Below are 18,460 nucleotides of genomic sequence, written 5' to 3' on the forward strand. Positions count from 1 at the left end.
TGTGTCATCCTACGGAGACAGCTCTTGTTTTTTTTACAATATATTCATATATGTAGTTAATGTTGAAAACAAAAATGATGGTATAGTGTATTGTTACATAACTTGTTATATTAAACACTGGTCCATAATTTGTGCTACATGACCAGTTTATATTGAGCACACGCTTACTGGTCTCACAAGTCAAAAATTAGAAAAAATAACTCTGAAAATTAATGTATGGTGTCATGTAATAAAACACATATTGAATGGCATGCAGTTCAATAATCAATACTATAATATTGACTGTTGGCTGGCAAGCCAGCCAGTAAGTGTATACCATAGTCTACCGACAGTTAAGTTTCCATAGCGATGAATGTGTTGATAGTTTGTAGGTATAGCTGGTTGAAGGGTATATTTTGTGGAGCTATTTGTCTGCTGTTCTAATAATTAGAAATGCATATTAGTTTATAATTTTTAGGACAAGATTTTGAAGTGTTGAATTAACTTTACTTGTAGTTTTATTTGATACCTATCTATTTTCTTGTTTATGGCATATATAATGCTAAGCAATTTTTCATACTGTGCTTGTTCTTGAATTGCTGTGCTAACAAAACTTGTGTTCATTTTTACTGCAATGTCTTCGGCATATATTAATACTTACATAATTTATCAAGCTCTGTTTCTGTCGGACAAATATATTTTTCAGGTATGACTAAAAAGGTCAGCAATAAGATAGTGTATTAGTGAAATAAGGCAATTTATAAGGATTTAAGGTGATGCATGTGTTTTCATTCTGCTTAAATGTAACAATTTGCTCATACATTTGTAGATATTTTTCATATTCTCAATCAGAAACTTTGTAGCTGCATTTTGAAAAAGAAATTTGAGGTAAAACATTGTACTTTTTGTATCACCCTTTACTATATATCATCACTTCGCAAATTGCAATCAAAATTTGGTCTCCTATTTTAGACTCAAACTTTATGAATTAAAATGTCTTATTTATATGTACAACAGTTTCTTGCTTTTCCTCCCCACCCCCCTCCAAGAATGATCTTATTTTAATGGGCTCTGATGTATTGGAGTATATGGGGGAAAAAAAACTTCAAAAGTATTCTCTTCTGAAACAGCTGGTGTGATTTGAAAATAATTTTACATCGATGTTCCTCGAGTGACCTTCTTCTCAATTCCTTCAAGTCATTCTCTTTTGTTCAAAAGCATTGCCACCCATTTTTATTCTTATATTACTATTTTGAAAACTTTAAAAATCTCTGCTGAAACTGCCGACTCGATTTTGAAATAATTTACAGCATTGTTCCTTGTACCAGAACTATTCAATCCAGCTGTGAATGTCTGATGAGCAATCTTGGGCCATCATGGTCCTCTTGATTACTCTTGAAATGAGCCATGCCTTTGCTTAGCCATGTAGACAAAAGACAGTTGGTAGTTCTTCATCTGTTTCTAAAATTCTTAAATAGGCACCGAGCTATCTTTCAGTTAAGAGTGTTTATTAATAGGTGTCCAATTGAGTTGGTCTGGTTATGTTTTATGTGCATAGTGTTGATGGCGATTCTGTTGACACTTTTTATAACAATAAAAAATGTTTTCAAGTTTCTTTATACCTATTACAGACATACAGTGAAACACCACTCACTTGAGCACCAATGGCTTAAGCATGTGGTCTCAGCCATTTTTATACGCCCAAAGGGACGTATTATGTTAAACCCCCAGTGTCCATCTGTCTGTCTGTCCGTCCGTAAGCAATTTCATGTCCACTCTATAACTCTTCAACCCCTTGAAGGATTCTTGAATGAGTTCATCGTGTTGGTAATAATCCAATTTGAGAATCATATTTTTCATCTAAACACAACATAAAAATTCACTTACTATTTGATGGTTTCGACCTCAGCTGAGGCCATCATCAGAATGCCGAACTTCATGCTCGACACACTGATTGTCAGAAGGCCAGATGGAAGTGTTACTTGTGTACAGAAAGAAAACACACATGGACTGATATCTCCACTTCTCCTCCCACCATCTGTTGCAACTTAAACTTGGCGTCATAAGAACGTTGTTTGACAGGTGCAACGATATTGTCATGGATGAAGATGACAGAAAGAAAGAGGAAGCTCATATAGTGGAGGCTCTGGGGAAATGTGGATATCCAAAGTGGTTATTTCAAAAAGTGAAAAAGCAGATAGAAAGAAAGAAAGACCTGAACACAAAGAAAAAAGGAAAACCCAAAGACAAGGACAATTCCAAAGGTTTAGTCATCCTACCTTATGTAAAAGGCTTAACAGAGGGAGTCACAAGAGTGCTAAGAAAACATCATATAGCAACCGCGATAAAACACAAGCAGACAATAAGCAACATCTTGGTACATCTGAAGGACAAGCAGGATAAATTAGAAAAAACTTAGTGTACAAGATTCCTTGCAAATGTTTTAATAAAGTATACATTGGAGAAACAGGAAGGAAATTTGGAACTAGAATTAAAGAACATGCAAAGGATGTGGAACAAAATAGCAAATGGGCTTACACAAGATCAACAAGAAAGCTATCTTTAACTGAACTAAACAAAAGTGCAATCACAGACCATGCTAATCTAAATAACCACGAAATAGACTGGGAGGGGGCAACAGTAATTGGTCCGGAGTTGGATTACAAGACCAGGGTGATTAAAAGAGTCCATACAGAGGTCATGAACAGGGACAAGGGGGGGCCAACCAGCTCTCACGAGTCTATGATTCGGTTTTCGTCACGAAAAGTGACGGAAATCATCGAGCATAACTGATCTCGCAAAGTTCGGCATTCTGATGACGGCCTCAGCTGAGGTCAAAACCGTCAAATAGTAAGTGAATTTTTGTGTTGTTTAGATGAAAAATATTATTCCCTTGAAGGATTTCAAAGAAACTTGACACAAATGTTCACCACACAGACGACGTGCAGAGCGCATGTTTCGGATCTCTCGCCTCAAGGTCAAGGTCACACTTAGGGGTCAAAGGTCATATCAGTTTGTTTCCTATCTGCTCTGTAACTCTTGAACTGCTTGAAGGATTTCAAAGAAACTTGGCACAAATGTTCACCACACCGAGACGACATGCAGAGTGCATGTTTTGGATGACTTGCTTCAAGGTCAAGGTCACACTTAGGGGTCAAAGGTCATTATGTGACTGCTTTTTGTATATTGCTCTGCATTGCAGTGCTCTTATTTTTTTTTGGCAGATGCCTTTTTTGTTCACTTTGTATATAAACACAAGAGGGCCATAATGACCTGCGAAGTGTCGGCTTGAAACTTTATAAGGATTATTTTTGCCAAATTACTTTAAAAACTGGCTCATGAACAGACTTTGCCTTGTTCTCAGTGCTTCCAAGGGATCTACTGTTCAGATTTTATTTGATGACCTCTAGGTCAAGTTCAAATCTGGGTCATGTGTCAAAAACTAGGTCACCCGTTCAATTCAAAGGACACTAGAGGTCACAGACTACTAAATTTCCTAAGGTCTGACACCACCAATTTTTCTAAGGTCAGAGTCCACTAATTTTTTAAGGTCACAGACTGCTAATTTTTTTAAGGTCACAGACTACTAAATTTCCTAAGGTCAGACACCACCAATTTTTATAAGGTCAGAGTCCACTATTTTTTTTGAGGTCACAGACTACTAAATTTCCTAAGGTCAGAAACCACCAATTTTTATAAGGTCAGAGTCCACTAATTTTTTTGAGGTCACAGACTACTAAATTTTCTAAGATTTCTTTAAGGTCCGAGTCCACTATTTTTTTAAGGTCACAGACAACTAAATTTCCTAAGGTTAGAGACCACCAATTTTTCAGGTCACAGTCCACTAATTTTTTAAGGTCACAGACTACTAAATTTTATGTGGTCAGAGACCACCAATTTTTGAAAGGTCGGAGTCCATTAAATTTTTAAGGTCACAGACTACTAAATCCTCTATGGTCAGAGACCACCAATTTTTATAGGGTCAGTCCATTAATTTTAAGGTCGCAGACTACTAAATTTTCTATGGTCAGAGACCACCAATTATTAAGGTCAGAGTCCATTTAATTTTTAAGGTCACAGACTACTAAATCTTCTATGGTCAGAGACCACCAACTTTTAAGGTCACAGACTACTACATTCTCTACAGACAGAAACCACCAGTTTTTAAAGTCAGAGTCCATTAAATTTTTAAGGTCACAGACTACTAAGTTTTCATACAACTTGTATTGGTATAATATCTCAGTTCCTCTCAAAAACTGACCAGATCTCATTATGGGTCTGTGGTGTACTGCCCAACAATACGGATTATAACTGGGAGGTGCTTGTCTGGGACTGACTTAAAAGATTAGCAAACTCATTAGGTGCAAAATTAAAAAGAACTACAATAACTAAGATTAAAAACATAGATATAGATTAGGGTTAGAGTTGCCAGCCTCTCAGTGAATTAGTTCCGGAGTAATGGCCCCTGAAAGAATCAAAATTTGTTAATTTTTACCTTGTGAACACAGAAGTGACAATTTACATTTGATTTTAACCACACGTACAAACAACTTAAGTCACAATAAGATCTTAGCACCTTTCGAAAAAATGCTAGACTGTGTCATGGGTTCTAGAGTTACTGCCCCTGAAATGATTTAAACTTGCATAGAATGTTTATCTTCATAATCTTAAGGCCATGCTAGAAACTGGGTCATGTGGGGTCAAAAACTAGGTCACTAAGTCAAATCAAAGGAAAAGCTTGTTAACACCATTTATGACCCTATCTTCATGAAACTTGGTCAGAATATTTATCTTGATGATTCCAAGGCCAAGTTTAACAGGTGAGCGATACACAGGGTCATCATGACCCTCTTGTTTTTCTCAATAAAATGAGTTTTTATGAAGATTCTGAAATGTTTCATCAAACAAGCATCAATTGTTATCCTTGTAAAGACCAAATGCAGACTGTGCAACCCAGGTAAATAGGTCCAAGATCAGGGTCAAATTTGGAGGCAGAGGCGCAAATAGCTTAACTTCATGTCCACTTCTACTTGGAAGATATTCATGAATTTAACACTGGATATTTATCTCACCAAGATGATATGCGGAACTGAAGATGTGAAGTCAATTCATAAGATGAAAACCCCAGGTGCTCATACAGGCATCTGAGTAGTATAGGACAGCTGGATGCTTTCCTCACTGGAGAAAATTTTAATTTTGTAACTTGTAAGGCTAGAGTCCGAATCCAAGTGGTGAGAGGGAAAGTGATTCAATATCAGCCGTGAATAAATAGATGCTTCAATGTTTCATTATCATTTTATTGCTGTTTAAACAAGCAATAAACGCTTGATGCCCCTGGTGGCATCCTTGTCGATACAAAGCAACCTAAGTCCAAAACAAGGTCCAGGTCAAACTGAGGTCAGGTGATGTTTGGAATGGTCACAGGTTACACCTGCATTAGTATCAAGTCATTCTAGTAAGTGGTATTGATGCTAGAGGAAACGGTCCCATTTGGTTAACTAAGAGATGGCTCATACAAAGCAACCTAAGTCCAAAACGAGGTCAAGGTCAAACTGAGGTCAGGTGATGTTTGAAGATGAGGAATGGTCACAGGTTACATCTGCATTAGTATCGAGTCATTCCAGTGAGGGGTATTGATGCTAGAAGAAACGGTCCCATTTGGTTAACCTCGTACGGACGGACGGACAGGACAATCACTATATGCCTCCCGCATCAGTAGATGTCGGGGGCATAAAAATAAAACTACAATTTATAAACATGATCAAATATACAGATTCCACTGATGTAAAATGAATCTATATACCCTGCATGTATTAAACAGGAAGATCTAAGATGTCAGAAAACAACTCTTTCTTAGAGGATAGAAATGTTGTTGATGTGTATTAGGTATCTATAACAACACCCGTTTTATCATAAACAAGACTTGCTAAGCAACAGAAGTCACCTATCACCTACTGGAAGAGATAACCTTGGATATTGTTACATTTTTAACTTTTGTTGCCATCGAAACCACAAGTTACAGTTGAACAAGGACTTAAATTGACATTCTAGATACTGCCTTTCATGAAAAAAAATAACTAATTCTTTGGAAGTTACACTGACTGACCAACAGGGGGCCAAACTTAAAACAATACACTTTGAAATCAATTAATTTAGTGGGCATTAGATTTTGTGGTTTTGGCCAAAATGGTTATTTGGTGGGGATTCGAATTTCTAGATTACAACTTCTGAAGATAAAATGAACAGAAATTTTGTTTGTGCATTGTGATTGAACTTCCTGGATTGACACAACCATAAAATCAAACAAAAAGTAGTCCTCCACGAATATTTATGATTTTACAGTATCTGCACACAGAGTAAACTCCGACTCTTTCCACACAGCTCGGCTTCCTAAGTTTAACATTTCCAAACAAAACAGATACATTCTACAATTAAACACTTGAAACTGAATTTATCAACCAACCAACACTTTTTTTCAATTTTATTTCTTTTAAAGAATATAGCACAAACTTAACTCTTTAGAAATAGTGCAACATTCACTTTCGAAAAATATTTTTAGTCATAACTAAACTTATTGACAGCAAACAAGATAAACTAGATGCCCAAGGGCAACATGTCGAGCCCGCCAGCAGTCAAAAGGACTAGGAGTTGCACATGACACCCTGTCTCATTGAGGCAAACATTTATGCCAAATAAAAAATCATTGCAAAAAGTTACAATACAAGTTATTTATAGTAACAACAAAGGGAAGTAAATCCTTAAAAAAATCTAAGTCCGTAACAAAAATCCTTACCAGCAGAAATAGGTCAAAATACACCTCAGAATTGGATGTAACATGCATATTGTACTACAGAAAAGCGGTATTGATTTTTCTCTACGACCAGTAATAAAAATGTTACAATATAAGCTATTTATAGTAACAACAAAGGGAAATAATTCTAGGTTCTTGCACATGACACTCCGTCTCATGATGGTGAACAATTGTGCCAAGTTACAACAAAATCCCTCCATGCATGAAAAAGAAATACTCTGTACAGTCATTCTTGTATCTGACCTTTGACCTCTAAGTGTGACCTTGACCTTAGACCTAGGGTCCTGGTTCTTGCGCATGACACTCCGTCACATTGTTGTGAACATTTGTGCCAAGTTACATCAAAATCCCTCCATGCATGAAGAAGAAATGCTCCGGACAGTCATTGAATTTAACCTTTGACCTCCAAGTGTGACCTTGACCTTTGAGATAAGAACCTGCGGTTTGCGCGTGACACTCCATCTCACTGAGGTTAACATTCATGCCAAATATAAACGAGACTGCTCCATGCATGTCAAAGTTATGGTCCGGAAAAACAAATCCGAATGCACGCACGCATGCACATACACTGTACAGCCATTTGGACAACCATGTCTTCCCTTCTGCAAGCAGGCTTGACAAAAATTGTTGACATAAAACTGGACAAAAAAGAAAATCAACAGAATATACTTACGGCATACTGTAAAATAATTTTATATCGTGGGCATGAAATTTCGTGGTTTTAGTCGAAACGGCAATTTTGTGGGGATATGAATTCGTGGATTTCAAGTTTTGAAAAAAAATGAATGGGAATTTTACTTGTTCATTGGGATTAGATTTCGTTTATTGACTCAACCACAAAAATTGGTCCCACACGAATATCAATGATTTCACAGTATTCCTTTTATTTTTCTTTACTCTTGTTTGACTAATGTACAATAATAAATGATTTAAAGAGTAAGAATCAAACTGGATTTCTGAAGACAATTTTCCTAATAAAATAGGGTTATCATTATATATGATATGGGATGTCTACGTACTGCTATGCTATTTCGCGGAATGTGTTACATCCCACATTTAAACACTGTTAAAACAGAATTTCTAGTTGATGTCATGATGACCTATCATATCTAGCACCATACATGCACTCAAAATAGTGCTTCCCTGTTTTATCTACTTGTTAACATACAAAGTCATAACAGAATCAAAATAATATTAAGCACAGCCATGTTTTAATATATTGCAACAATACGAATCGGTCATACTGTGCGTGTATAATTTATTTGGAGTACGTCCTCGAAAAATTAATCCCAGAGCATATATGTGTTTGTTTTGGGTTTAATGCCCTTTTTCAACAGTATTTCAGTCAGGTAACGGCGGGCAGTTAACCTAATCAGTGTTCCTGGATTCTGTACCAGTACAAACCTGTTCTCCGCTAGTAACTGCCAATTTCCCCATATGAATCAGAGGTGCAGGACAAATGATTTCAGACAAAATGTCTTTACCGTAATCAAATCGTCATGGAGAATATACGCCCTGCCCAGGGATCAAACTCACGACCTCGCAATCTTTAGACCAACGCTCTACCTACTGAGCTAAGCGGGCAGGCTAACCCTAGAGCATATAACCTCATCGTATTGTTTCAGTATGTTAAAACATGTTTCTACTATATATTATTTTGTAATTATACTCGAGTATTATCCAATGCACTGACAATGAGAACATTATACTGTATCATACTTATGAAATAATATATCTCATTTAGTGACTTGTTGTTGAATAAAATTGGTGTTCAGATGCGAAAGAAATTATATCATGACGGCGCAGCCTGAGTGATATAATAATACGCATCCAAACGACAAACAATGATTTTATGCAAGAGCAAATCACTATATGAGATATATTATTTGGATTCTAACACGTTATCAATGATTATTTTGTACATCCTTTACTTCATCCACCAAATATTTGCCCGTTTTCTGTTGGTTTCTTTTCCAGCACACCACTATGCCGTTTGACGCTATGATGTAATTATTGAGACATCAGAAAAATGAATTGTTGCACACACAATTTCCTGCCTTCTTTGTATAATAGGAAAACAAACTGGGACGTGTTAGAACATTAACCAATGCACTGATAATAAGGGCATAACATTGTGTAACAATGTATACAATTACAATAATATAACTGTACCATTATGCTGTGAAATATTTGCAGATGACAAAACCTAATGACTTCTGGGTTTGTGCTGACCCATATGAACATAAAAAAATTCTCAAATTCTCTTTAAAACTTGAAATCTGGGAATTTCTGTTTACCCTACAGGATAAAATTTAAATAATTTGCCAGTCTGAACTTGCTCCAAATCACAAAGAATGGCTTACGGAAACTTAAACAAAAAATTTTTTTTCTGGTCCTGGTAGTGTGCGGTATTCGGACGTTACACTATATACCTTACTATACTGTACATGACAGAATTCTATTATCCATGAATAAAATAAATTTTCAACAGAATGAAGAATTTAGCTATACAAATAATTTCGCTTTCAGTGTCCAAATTGAAGTTTTGCCAATGTTAGGCTGAAGTGCATTCAACAACAACTTTTTCAAATAAATTTGACTTGACAAGTTCTTCCGACCAACATCCAACCTTAGAAGTTGCTTCAAGCATAGTATTAGCATCATGATATAGATTACCATTTTCCTAAAATTTAGCTCACTGCTTTCAAATTTTCTAGCCCTGGTAAACCAACCATTAATTTTGTTAATTTAGCTCACTGCTTTCAAATTTTCTAGCCTTGGTCAGTCAACCATTAATTTTGTTAATTTAGCTCACTGCTTTCAAATTTTCTAGCCTTGGTAACCAACGATTAATTTTGTTTTATTTTTTTTTTTTTCAGTTTGACAGAAACAAATTTTAAGTTAGAATCAATTAAACAACATTGTCTCTCCAATATAATTAACACAAAAGATTAAATCATAGATATCTCCATTATGTTTAATTAACAAGTAACATGATAACAAGGTTCTTGTTCCCCTGAATTAGATCAACAAGTTCCTAACATAGTCAGTTTAACAGTATTTAGTTTAAGTCAAAATACGCAAAATATAAACAAGCAAAATTGAACAACTGTACAAAATAACAAGGAGCTGCCTAATCAAAACACAAAATCATGCCACCGGGTGTATGACCAAAGATGTTCGAGGTTTTAAGTTTAAAGGTCAATATCATATGAAGGTCAAGGTCATCTATATATAGGTCTATTTGTAAGTCTTGCCACAAGGTTTATTGAGTGTGAGTATGAACTAAATTGTGTGGGCTGTAGGCAAAATGGTAAAACCTGGGTAAGTAAAATGTTGTTTTTTTTAAGGTGAAGTTTGAAGGTGATGATCATATAAAGGTCAAGGTCATGACCAGGTTTGGCATAATTCTGACCAATAATTTCAAAAGGATAAGATGTTTAATAAAAATGTGAATGCTGGACAAACGACACCAGAGTGACCCTAAAACATGAGAGCAAAATGCCATTATATATTTGATTAAGATACCTAACAATTTTATATTATCATAAATATTACAAGCCATTTATTATGACATATTGTAAATAATTTGAATTTCCAAACCAATATACAGTATACACAACAGTAACTTAAAGTAACAGATAAAATAAGCAAGACTGCCATGCACTGACAAACAATTTTCTATGTTTAGGTAGATATAAAGGAAGAAAATGTTTCCTATACAGTCTAGATCAGTTTTTCTATGATTTGACCTAGTAGCCTAGTTTTGTTTAAATCGGAGCATGAAGTGCTAAAGGTCAGCAGTTTTTATGACCTGGTCTGTCTTTTTTTTGTGTGCTAAAAACGGTCTGCTTCAGCAAGGAGGACTTTGACCATCAATAAGGTCATTATCAGAAGTTGTATTGTACCTATTTCTTCATACAAAACATTCTTCTCCAATTCATACATTTTTTTTCTTAGCACAAAAGACAAAACAGGCTAAACCTTACCTTTATATACCGGTAATATTTTGAACACAATAGGTTCAGAAGTACATACTGATTGAAACATGTTCATTTAAAACACAACATTCATCCTTAACAATTTTCAACATAAGCACACACATACATTCCACAGATAAAAGTATATAGAAAATGAATGATAACCATTCCCACCCACCCCAATTCTTCTTGAACAACTACCCAGTGAAAACAGAAGACTGTAACATAAATTTGCAGTGTATCAACAACTTATAACTCAACTTATAATTCATTATGTACAAAAAAGTAAGGTCCATCATGGTGGAACGAAATCAAATCTAAAATAAACAAAAAATAACATCACTGTTCTAGATTTTGATTTTTCTAGTCTAAAATATAAACTCAGCTGTTCAAAAATTTGACCTAAGACATTTCTCATACGAAAATGCTAATGACTGTAGCATATGTATTTTTTTCTCAATTTGAAACATCTTAATATGTGATATTCTAGAATGTCAATATTACATGTACAAAACAGTATTGATAGTTTACACCAGAGACTTCATAAAATTTTTCATGTCATATTCTGACTGGTACTGGTCATCTTCCCAAAGATCACCCAGTCCTTCCAGAATTGATTTAACAGTCTCCTTTTTCTCAACAGTTTTACTATCCCCTGGTGCAGAACTCTCTCCTTTCTTCTTGTCTTCTAAAGCGAACAAGTCTAATAGTTGATCTGTACCCATGGTTGTCAAGCTAGCATTGTCCTGACTGATTACTGTATTGGCAATGGTCATCTTAAACTTCTGGAGTCTGAAAATATATAAAATATGTAATTGTATAAATTTTGTTTTATATTATCTATTATCTCAGTATAGACATCCATCATCTGAATATATAACAGCCAAGATCTCAGTATGTAGCATCCATGATCTTAATGTACAGTAAACATGATTTCAGTTTATGTGTATTAATAGAACTATTTTTAAGGTTTATTAATAAAACAGTTCACACTGTGTATACATGTATATCTAAACACAATATTAATGTGTACAGCCACTACACAACTTTTTTTTTTTAACAATTGACTGTTATTGCATGGCATTTAATCATGAATGTAGCTCTACACAGACAACTACCGGTAATTTATATATGCAGTAAAGTTAAATATATCTGATGAGGATTTTCTACATTTGAAGTAAATACCTGAAGAAAAAATATTTTAGTGAACAATAGCCATTGGATATCTTTAAGTGAAAGGTGAACTTAGTACATCTTTAACAAATACAGGAACTCTGTAATAACCAATTAAAATAAAAGTACAATAATTATTTTATTATTATAGCACTTGTTAGTCCAGCAAACTGTGAATTTAATGACAACATAATGCAAGTTCCTGTTTATTAAATGTATAATGACAAGAAAGAAGAAGCAACAAATTTGTCATTAACCAGGTTAGACTGAGTTCTATTTCATTTATTCCTACAATAAGATGGCCAGCAAAGAAAAACAATGCTATTAATTACTTGTAAGCAGAAAATACAAAATTATGACAGAGGACTACTTTAAAAAGTCCTAAATTCTATGTTTAACCACCCATTCCTATCTAAAACAAAAGGTTCAATGAAAACATGTTCCTTTGTTTCATTAAATCTCTCTTTTTTCAAATATCAAATTACGCTTAGGCAAGTCAGTTATAAAATAAACTCAGTACAAAAAAAATAGATTATACAAAGAGTAGCTTGTATGAGGAGTTTTTATTGAACCCATTCCCATACAGTTCTAATTTTCACAGAGGATCTTACATAAAATCTTATGAAATGAGGCTATGCTGAGCACTTTATCATTTTTATTTAACCAGTTTAATGAATTCAATGTGGAAAGAAACAAACATCGTTTTTTATCACATGTCAGCTTTTTTAGCTAATATTGAAATTTCTTTATTCCATTTGAAATGATTATGTCTGTGTAATACCAAAAATATGACATGGCTTTACTTCATTCCCACAATGTCTAACATATGGAAAAAAGATGTAAAATCATCTTCTATGTTCAACAAATTTCTATTCATTTAACTCATTAAAACTGTTTTATCTCTTTTTTGCTTCCAATTCCCTAAAAATTGTTATATCTCTTTATGCTCCCAATTCCCTAAAAGTTATTGTATCTCTTGTTACTCCCAATTCCCTAAAATTGTTGCATCTCTTTATGCTCCCAACTCTTTATGCTCCAATTTCCCTAAAAATGCTCCCAATTTCCTAAAAGTTATTGTATCTCTTTATGCTTCCAATTCCATAACAATTCATGTATCACTTTATGCTCCTAAGCCATCTATCCCTACTGTTGAACAATTTCTAAAGATTTCCCACACAGTAAATACTAAGGATGTCATAGAAAATTTCCTCAACTTTCTACATCCTAAAATTTGGACTCGGATTTTAAAATGCTATTTTAGCCTTTTTAGGTCAGTACATATTTCAATGAAACTTGCACAGCCATGTTTGAAACAGCTATGCAAAATGTCAGCAGAGCATGTGCATTAAGCCATCCTTAACACATGTTCCTTTTCTTTGCTCAAAGACAAAATACATGGCTAATTCAATACAGATAGAGCAATAAGAAATAAAATTTGGCTAACAACATTCTATATGACATTTTACATACTGGTAAGTTAATCCCTAACAGCACTGGGCTTCAGTCATGGTGATTTAAAAGGTGGAAATATGACACTTGACTTTTATAATGAATAAAAACGTTTGAAGGTCAAAACTAAATTTTGGATTTTGGTAAGTCAGAGCAAAGCAAGCGAACAATTATCAACGATGGCCATATGAACAATGTTATGGCAATGGGGAAATTTGGAACTTTAGTGTCTAAACTTCAGACTTGGAGCTTTCATAAATGCAGGAGCAGGTACAGCACAAACAGAATATTACAGTTACATCTTGTAGCGTCATTGTTCTGCATGTGAACTTTCATTTCTTTACAGTGTAACGTGACTTTTTTTAAACAGTGTATCTAGTTTATGTGTGCTTAATATAGCATATAAAAAATATGGATATACATTGCATGCTAATTTAAAGGTAACAATGTAGTTGTAAAATTTATCTTAAAAGTATTACTAATGTACATACATAATTTTCTGTAAATGCTTACAACATAGCAGATATATTTATAAATATATTTATCATTTTTAAGATAGGTTTCATATATACATTGTATATAATATATAAACAGATACAGGGCATTTATATGAACAAATCATCACCACAATACAACAGCTCAATAATGACAAAGCACCTAGTAGTAAAGACAAGTGTGCATATTCAACAACAAATCTCCCAACTGGGTTTTCCTGCTGCTTTATATGTACATCTCTGTGTGTTTATTTAGTATTATTAAGTATTTATATTTCAGTTTTAGAGCCAGTATGGGCTGCGGGTGTAGCCAAGGTAAAGTTGCACCAACTACTTTCTCTAGAGGTTCCCAGCCAGGAAGTTCAAGAGCTCGTAACCATGATATATGTGCGCAATGTGGTATAGACAGCCAACGTAAGGTAGCTACATGGTGGTGTGAGGACTGCCAACAGTGTATCTGTAACTACTGTGCCTGGAACCATTCTAATGTTGCACAAACAAAGTCCCACTACCTGGTACCCGCTTCCTCTCTTCCGAAACCCAAACCACTGAAACCAGCTTGGGAGCAAGAAAGGAAGTCAAAACAAGCGCTGCTCATTGCCAACTTTGATTCAAAAGCTGATCTTCATTATGTAGAGACACATCATGAAGATCACTGGAACCGGTCAGACGGACAAGAATATGAGCGAGGCGAGTGTTTACTGCCGATTGTTAAAGGTCGTTGCTGCCCAAAACGATACGTGACACAGGCAGCTGCCATTAATACTGCTTGTACATTTCTACCTGGCGGCTACATCGCTGTCGCTGATTACTTGAATGAGCAAGTAAAACTTTTTGACAGCAAATTTAATTGTTCATCTTACATAAAACTTGAAGGATGCAGTCCAATTGATATATGCTCACATGGCTCTGATATATTTGTATCCATTGAAAACAAGTGTAAGTTAGAGAAATTAAATGTCACCTTGCCAGTTCTGTGTTTTGGCAGAAAATTAGAGAGAAAGGAAATTATCAAAACAGATGGATATTGTGACAGTATAGCTGTGTGCAGACTATCCTATTTTTCTTACGGCTTGGTGGCTGGCATGACATTTTCATCAACATATTACACAAAACGTTATCAAGTTCATATTATGAATTTTAATGGGGAAGTTAAGAAAATGTTATTTTATGACAACACTGGGCAGACACTGTTCCATGGTAAAGTGTTTGTTAGTGGGTCAACAAGAAAAGGAGAAATTTATGTGTCTGACAAGACCAGTGAGACAATTCAGGGTTTCAATATTATCACCGGAGAAGGACTTTTTAACATTACATCTATTCAAGAACCTCTGGGACTGACTGTCGATAAGAAGAACAACATCTATGTCATTACAAATGCTTGTTTTTATTGGATACCACCCGAACGAGAGGATGTGATCCCATTTCTAAGGTGAGGTCATAGGTCAAAGTCTCACAACTGTTGCTATAACAACAAAAGTAAAACTCTGGCGGTAACTTCTAGTCACTCGGAAACAGTGCAGCTATACAAAATTTTATGATATATATCTACATATGAAAAATGACTGGGGAACACAATAGGCCCTAATTGCTCAAGTGAGTGTAGAAGCTTGATCTACTGATGATCAAGTGAGCCCAGAAGCTGGATCTATTGATGCTTAAGTAAGCTGTGTTTTACAGGAACATGTTTTATGATAATTACATATTAATTTATTAATTATTAATAATTATTTCATGTGTAAGTTACAAGTTGTGCATGTACTATATCAGTATGTAATGGACATAACAGATATCAATAGCAACTGAAATGACTACAATTATGAAATGGGTTTTAAAGCATAATGTGTAATGAATCTTAAAGATATTATTACAAGTGTAATGAAAAGTCTCTTATAGTAAACAAAAATGATATTATCTTTGAAATATTATCAATGTCACTTTGAAAAGAAAAATGAGCTTTAATATCAATGCAAACAAATGCTAAATGGTGATATGTGCTTTGAAAGGATCAATTTTCATGAAAATGAAAGTCAAATTACTGCTTATGATTTAAATCATTTTTCATCTGTATATATCACGAAAAAATACAGGCTGTCAAACAAAATGAACCTGATAACAGCTTCAGTTTCTGCTGACTTTAAATAAAATAATCCAAGATAGAACTTGTGAAACTGAATAAGCATTTCAAACTTCATTCTACACTTTCACCATTATCATGCTACTGGTTTCCCAGTAGTTTCCGGACCCAAGTAGTTTTCCGGACCTTTTACATTTCATGCTGTGTAGACTTTACCCCGTCGTAAAGCATCTGGGTAACAATATCATACCATCTAGACCTTTATTGCCTTTACATAGCAGCGAAACCTAGCATTACAGAACTTATTTATTATTTGAATATCCCGGTTGTTTTAACTTACTTCGGTGTAATGTTTACACAAGAGATTGTCAACTGCAGGGGAATTCCAGTTACAGAGCGCATGCGCAGAAACTGAGGCCCCTTGAAGGTAAACATCAGTCAAGTGATGCTCCTATTTACAGACGATACTGTAAAAACATTCCGATAGTAATAAAATAAAACAATGAAATCAGAAAAAATCGACCTATTCACTATACTACGGCATTAAATTTTCGATTAAAAATAGGAACCAAAATAGACAGGGATTTACCTACGATGCCGTCTATCAATCAAATGTTTACCAGCAGTGTCCATGCCCGAGTGGTCAGGGCGTTAGACTACCAGTTTTGAGACCGGTCTTCTTTTTTTTTTTTTTAGCTGTTAATATATTAAAAGTTCTTAAGTTATTTCTTGTATTATTACCAGTCCGCTAAATACGTCCCGTCATTTTAGCGTGACGTTGCAAACGTCATTCAAACGTAATTAAACGTAACTGTAATGGGCGTATTATAAATCTAGTATTTGTTAAAATCTTGAAATATACTTTTCAAATCATCATCACGCCTTAGAATTATGTTTTAATTTTGAATATATATCTATATTGAAATCGGAAATGTTTGCTTTTACAGAAAGGTTACAGCTGTTACAATGAAAGGTCCGGAAAACTACTCGGACTAACTGAGATATCAATGGAATTAATTGCCCCGTTTGAGGCCTCATCTCCATTTGTGTTATGAACGCAAGTGTAATACGAATTCTGCATGGTGTTAACGAAGAACCTAGCTTATTTTCTGTGAACATTTTATGTTTCTACTATGTTTTGTTTGAAAGTTACTAGCAAAAAATAGCGATTTCGGTCCGGAAACTACTGGGAAACCAGTAAACATGACTGATTCTGCCTTTGTGACCAGTGTAGATCATGATCTGCACTGTTCGCCATTCAGTCAGTATTTTTTTCATAAGCACCCCTTTTAACAGTTAATGGTACTGTCGAAATTGAAAGATCTACGTGTTCATTATAGAAATTTGGCAGGGTAAGTGTTAAGAGAAATATGCAAAGTAGAAATATGTCAACAAAAACAGATGTCAAGTCTGTCTTATAACTGCCTGATTTCAATAAAAACAAAGAAATACACTTCAGTTGAAGCAAAGTATCAAAAGAATGGCTTCAGCAAAGAAAACATAACTTACCCCATAATTTTCTCTTCCAAAGTTCCTCTTGTGATAAGTCTATAAACATTTACAACTTTCTTCTGTCCAATTCTGTGAGCTCGGTCCATTGCCTGTAGATCTTTCATTGGGTTCCAATCATGCTCAACAAATATCACAGTATCAGCACCAGTCAAGTTGAGACCCAGTCCACCCACGTGTGTTGTAAGCAGAAGGATGTCAATGGACGGATCGTTGTTAAATCTGTAATAAATTGTCATAGTAATATTGAACAGGTTAAACAAAGAATAGCTTGGTAAATCAACAAGAACAGCAAATTTTTACTCAAGGATGCTACAGACCAAGTTTGGTCAAGATTTATGATCTGGTTCATGAGGAGTGTTGTTGGAAGTTTTTTTCTTCTATCTTTAGCTGTAGTGGCCAAGCCAAACCATCTGAACAAATCTGAGAAAGGACTTAACAAGGATCCTATAAACCAAACCATTTTTAACTCTTCTAATTTTAACAAATACCTGCTGCTTCTACTAGCATAAAGTATATTTTCTTTCAACATCAAACAGCTGAATTATGAGACTGTCCACTGCCTGCAGATTTTTCACTGGGTTCCAGTGCTTTTCAGAAATTACTGGTTCCATTTGTGACATTTGTTTACGTTGATTTTCTTTTACTTTTAACTAAGACCAACACAAGAGTACAGTCTGCGGGTGCCATCGGTCGTCTGCAAGTGCTGGACAATATCTAAGAATAGAGTTATAGTTCAGATTTTCTAAGTACAAAAAGGGTCATAATTCTAACAAAAATGCAGGTTAGAGTTATGTTTCTTTGCCTACATAGGTCACTTAATGATGATAAACAAGTGGGTAAAGTTTCAAAGCTGTAGCTCTTATAGTTTTTGAGAAAAGGTGAACCTAAACAAAAATTTTAACCAACGCCGACGATCAAGTGACAACACTACCTCGTAGATTTTTTCAAAATTCAGACAAGCTAATGATAATTTCAGCTGTATCAC

General features: G+C 34.8%; 2 protein-coding genes across 2 annotated transcripts in view; one reads left to right on the plus strand and one right to left on the minus strand.

Moving 5' to 3' along the window:
* Positions 1-7,454: 7,454 nt before the first annotated feature.
* The window catches only part of LOC123562447 (TATA-binding protein-associated factor 172-like), a 65,070-nt gene continuing 54,064 nt past the window's right edge, over positions 7,455-18,460 (minus strand). Inside the window, 2 exon segments of the mRNA XM_053527729.1 lie at positions 7,455-11,562; positions 17,473-17,694. Coding sequence (XP_053383704.1) covers positions 11,298-11,562; positions 17,473-17,694 — 487 coding nt within the window. The 3' untranslated portion in view covers positions 7,455-11,297.
* On the plus strand, positions 13,795-16,254 carry LOC128555337 (uncharacterized). The gene is made up of 2 exons (XM_053537508.1): positions 13,795-13,832; positions 14,167-16,254. The coding sequence occupies exon 2, from the start codon at positions 14,180-14,182 to the stop codon at positions 15,320-15,322; it is 1,143 nt and encodes a 380-aa protein (XP_053393483.1). The 5' UTR covers positions 13,795-13,832; positions 14,167-14,179; the 3' UTR covers positions 15,323-16,254.

The sequence above is a fragment of the Mercenaria mercenaria genome, chromosome 2 (assembly GCF_021730395.1).
Source record: "Mercenaria mercenaria strain notata chromosome 2, MADL_Memer_1, whole genome shotgun sequence".
Taxonomy (NCBI): Eukaryota; Metazoa; Mollusca; class Bivalvia; order Venerida; family Veneridae; genus Mercenaria; species Mercenaria mercenaria.